This window comes from Atta colombica, unplaced genomic scaffold (assembly GCF_001594045.1).
Source record: "Atta colombica isolate Treedump-2 unplaced genomic scaffold, Acol1.0 scaffold239, whole genome shotgun sequence".
In the NCBI taxonomy this organism is placed as follows: Eukaryota; Metazoa; Arthropoda; class Insecta; order Hymenoptera; family Formicidae; genus Atta; species Atta colombica.
Window position 1 is genome coordinate 741,494 of NW_017259337.1, and position 4,341 is coordinate 745,834.

Consider the following 4,341-nt stretch of genomic DNA (forward strand, 5'->3'; position numbering starts at 1 on the left):
TAATCTATAAAATCTCGTTAAATTCTTAATATTTTAAAATTAAACAACTTTAATTAGTAACACAATTCACTTTAAGAAATAAAATTTTTTTGAATATTTTTTGAATATTCTTTCGTGACAACATTCTGTTTTTGAATATTCTTTCATATATGTAAGAACAAAAATATTCTTTAATAAACAAAAATATTTCTTAATAAACAATTTTTTTTTATATTCTTTCGTCACATATATATAAAAACAAAAATATTCTTTAATAATTATTCTTTAATAATTCAATTTTTTTCACATAACAGTCCTCAAGTTACTTTTTCCAGTGATTATATATTTATATAAATATAAACTTCACAGACATTTAATGATCAGATAAAATATTTTAGCATTAAAAATGTTGAGATCCTTTATGCTTAATAATAATTGTAATAATTGTAATTATAATTGTAATAAGATTTCAATTGATTTCGAATAAAAAAAATTATTAAAAAAAATTATTAAAAAAAATTAAATAAGTAAAAATATTACCTGCTGTCATGCTGATGGATAATTTTGTAAGTATCGTGAAAACACTCATCTTGGAAACACTTATGAAAATAATGAATTATAAGAATCAACAAATAAATGTCATGCTGTGAGCAAAGAACATACTAATATTTATGTCATTCAGTTCAAATATATCATGCGAAAAACTTGTCTCGAGACACGCAATCAGCTGCTCATTAGCATGAGTTTGTGTGTGTTGGACGAAAGAATTGTTAAAAGATAAATTTCTCGCAGAGAAAAACAGAATGATATTTTAGATTGTAAAAGAACACTGCCATTGGCATGAAAAGACGACAGTAGCGACGTCTCATGTATGATTTAGCATAAAAATGCATTACACAACTTGAAGAATGGATAACGAATGATGTTTTAAAGGCGGGTAATACGAATGAATTCTTCACAATTTGCTCGTCCATCATTCTCTCATTAAAAAGATAAATTACTTCAAGTGATCAACTTTTCTCTAACCTCATGAAATAATGCTCATAATATATTTTTTGTATTAATTACTTTAAAATAAAAATTATAATTAAAAGAATAATTAACAAATTAATTCTTCCCATGATTCTTACGGGCTACTTATTTGAAGCTCGTAAAATTATCTACTGGTCTCGTGTCTTTTTTTGCAAATCGTTAATTCATGATCATTACACTGAGAAAAAGAAGTTGTTATTTCAAAAAAGTATTAGTTGATTTAACTAAATGTAGCGGTCACGGACTGTCAAGCAAATATTTGTTAATTCAAACAAATAACAGTTTTAAATTACAAGATTTTATTAATCTAAATATTTAACTAAATAATCATTACAAACTAAACGCATTTAGTCAAGTTAACAACTTTTTTTTTCAGTGTAGTTAATAGAGATTATTTTGATCATAGAACGATTAGGAACGCTCACAATAATGAATATTAATATTCCAGCAGTGTGTCATTATTATTTATGATGCGAATATAAATACATCAAAATATAAAAAATTATTATGCATATTTCTATTGAGCTTTTTCTTTCTGTTTAAGATATTTCTGTTAAGAAGTATTTATTAAAACCTTATATGTTTTATTTTTTACTGTTATAAATGACTGTTCTGTGACATATAGGAGTTGTTAACATTGTTTTATATTTCCTCTTCTTTTACAACTTATAAAATGAAACGGCATTAAATGAATTTTTTTTTCTATCAAGCATTACGATAGTAAAAATATGCAAGTTACAATCTGATGACAATCAAATCTAAAACATCAAATATTTCTGTTAAATATTTAATTAAGTACTATTAGAATTAATTGTGTGAATATTATTAATAATGTTAATTAATTAATTTTATATAATTAATTTAATTAATTTCGACATTTTTAAATTAATTATTAAATAATTATTTAGAAGAAAATTTTCTTTCAATATCTTCGATATTGTTATAATAAATAACTACGCAATTTAATTTATTTTACCGAAATTCAACAATATGTAAATGTATTATTGTAAATGTTTGAAAAATATTTGTTAGAATAATGTTGATTTTATTGAACAGCATATTTTACTGCTATATGTAAAGACTGAACATTAAGTATCTTTATGTAGATCAGTAAAACCAAGGACATTTTGTAATTTATTAGATAATCCTTGTTTTATCAAGATAATAATGAATTCACTATATGTTTAGCTTCGTTACTGTCGTTACGAGGTACACTATCAGTAAATTTTTTATAGATCACTAATTAAACGTCATAAGCAACGTTGCAGCGGATAATTGAGCAAATGTTTTTTATCCATCGCGTAATTATATTTATATCAGCTATGTTGGTCGAGCTACATGTTTATTCAAAGATTGCTATCGAGGTAGTTATCTGCTGTCAAATTGCACCCCCCCTCGAGTGTCTTATATGTACACAGTGTTATAATGGGAATTGCACGTATAAGTACGTTCGTACAGACATCATATCACATGCAATTTCATTTCAGGTAATCTACCAAGTTGACTTTCATTCTCATGTCAGACTTACTACGTGTTACTAGTTGTTGTGCGTAATATTATCTGTATAAAAATTAAGAAAATTGTATATTTATATAACAATAATCAAGTAAGTTGACTTATTATTGATAATTAATTGATTTCTTTTTTTTTAAGTATATTTAAATCAATTTAGTATCAATTTATTAATAACACTACTTAACATTCTAGTAAACAAAAGAAATTTTTCTTAGTTATACTTATCCTTAATAAAAAAGTTAATTTGAATCTTATTAAAAAAAACTCTTAATAATACATTAATATGTTAATATAATAGTACATTTTGTAATTCCGAAAAGTTAAATAAGCAATGCTATAAATAGATTGAAAATTAAAATGTAATATACACAATCATTTATTTATTACTTTTCATTTCTGTTTTAATACTTTAAAACATGCATAATTGTTTATTATGCATGTATCGTTGCATTTATACCATTATTAGTACTATGACTCATATCTATGATATGATATGATTAATTATCGTTAAAGGATTATGATTAAAGAATATTTGTTGAAGATTGTATTGTTAAATTCTAACAATTTTTTTACAATGAATTAATTATCATGAAAGTGAATTCAATGTTTGGCATTTTATTACTCATCATTATTCCGGTATTAACTGATAAGAAAAATATTATGAAAAATTCCAAAATGGAATCCTGGATTTCTACACAAAATTTTACAACAATGATCAAGAAATCATTTCTTTATTCCAAATGTTGCAATATTTTTTTAAGTGGTGCGTATTTCCATTCGTACTTCACAAAAATAATGTGCAGCCTATAAGTAAATTATCTTTTAGAATCGATTTATGATGTGGACACATTACTTCATCAATTTATCAATATTTATCCGCGCGAATATGTTCTGCACGAAAGACTCTTTGACTGTCAAGGATATTTCTTATTGGGACCGACGGATGGAGAAATAAAAAATGCTATGCAATTGTAAAATAAAACACAGATATATTATAAATCTATTATCTAGATCTAAATCTATTATCTTATTTAGATCTATTATCTCTATCTATTGTCTTATCTATTATCTATTATCTATTATAAAACTATTATCTACTATCTATTATCTATTATCTTATTATCTAGCTATATTATAAATCTTAATCAATAAGATTGGAAACAAGATTAATTTAATTTTTTATATGATAATAATATAGAAAAAATACAATTAAATTTAATAATAACATATAAAATAGTAGAATATAAATGAAAGAAAAATATAAAATAACACATGACTATTAAGAATATCGAATAATATTGCTCTAAAATTTATGTAAGTACATATATTTTTTCTGCAGTGTGCCTTCATCCATTTCAACGATAGAAATTCTTATTATTATTAATGATGAATTAAAAAATACTTCGAAGCTTTTTAATGTCTCCTTATTTGGAAATTCCAACGCAAATATCGTTTCAAGATCTGGAATTTGGACTTTGTCAGAAAATTATTTGAAACCTAGATTTTTTTTAAAAGTACATAGGTATGCAATTTTTATAACCATTTTATATATTTATAATATAAATTATCAATTTATTATATTATTATTAATCTTTTTTAAATTAATAAAATATGTAAACAAATGTATTATGTGCTTTGAATGTATATCATAGTTATGAAGAATTGATGTCTGAATTCGATGTCGTTGATATGAAAGGTAGAGAATTGCAAGTATGTACTTTTTATCAACCACCTTTTTCTTATCTTAATAAAACAATAAAAAAAATAATTGATGGCGTGGAAGAAGAAGTTTTCCTAGCAGATAACGGTAAATTA

General features: G+C 23.6%; 2 protein-coding genes across 2 annotated transcripts in view; one reads left to right on the forward strand and one right to left on the reverse strand.

Moving 5' to 3' along the window:
• Positions 1-729, reverse strand: part of LOC108688821 (3-hydroxyisobutyrate dehydrogenase, mitochondrial) — a 5,234-nt gene extending 4,505 nt beyond the window's left edge. The window contains exon 1 of the mRNA XM_018195284.1: positions 520-729. Within this exon, the coding sequence (XP_018050773.1) occupies positions 520-568 (49 nt within the window). The 5' untranslated portion in view covers positions 569-729. The remainder of the gene's footprint in view (positions 1-519) is intronic.
• A 2,385-nt stretch (positions 730-3,114) lies between these two features.
• LOC108688809 (glutamate [NMDA] receptor subunit 1-like) overlaps positions 3,115-4,341 on the forward strand; it is a 4,447-nt gene continuing 3,220 nt past the window's right edge. Inside the window, exon 1 of the mRNA XM_018195230.1 lies at positions 3,115-3,289. Coding sequence (XP_018050719.1) covers positions 3,115-3,289 — 175 coding nt within the window. The remainder of the gene's footprint in view (positions 3,290-4,341) is intronic.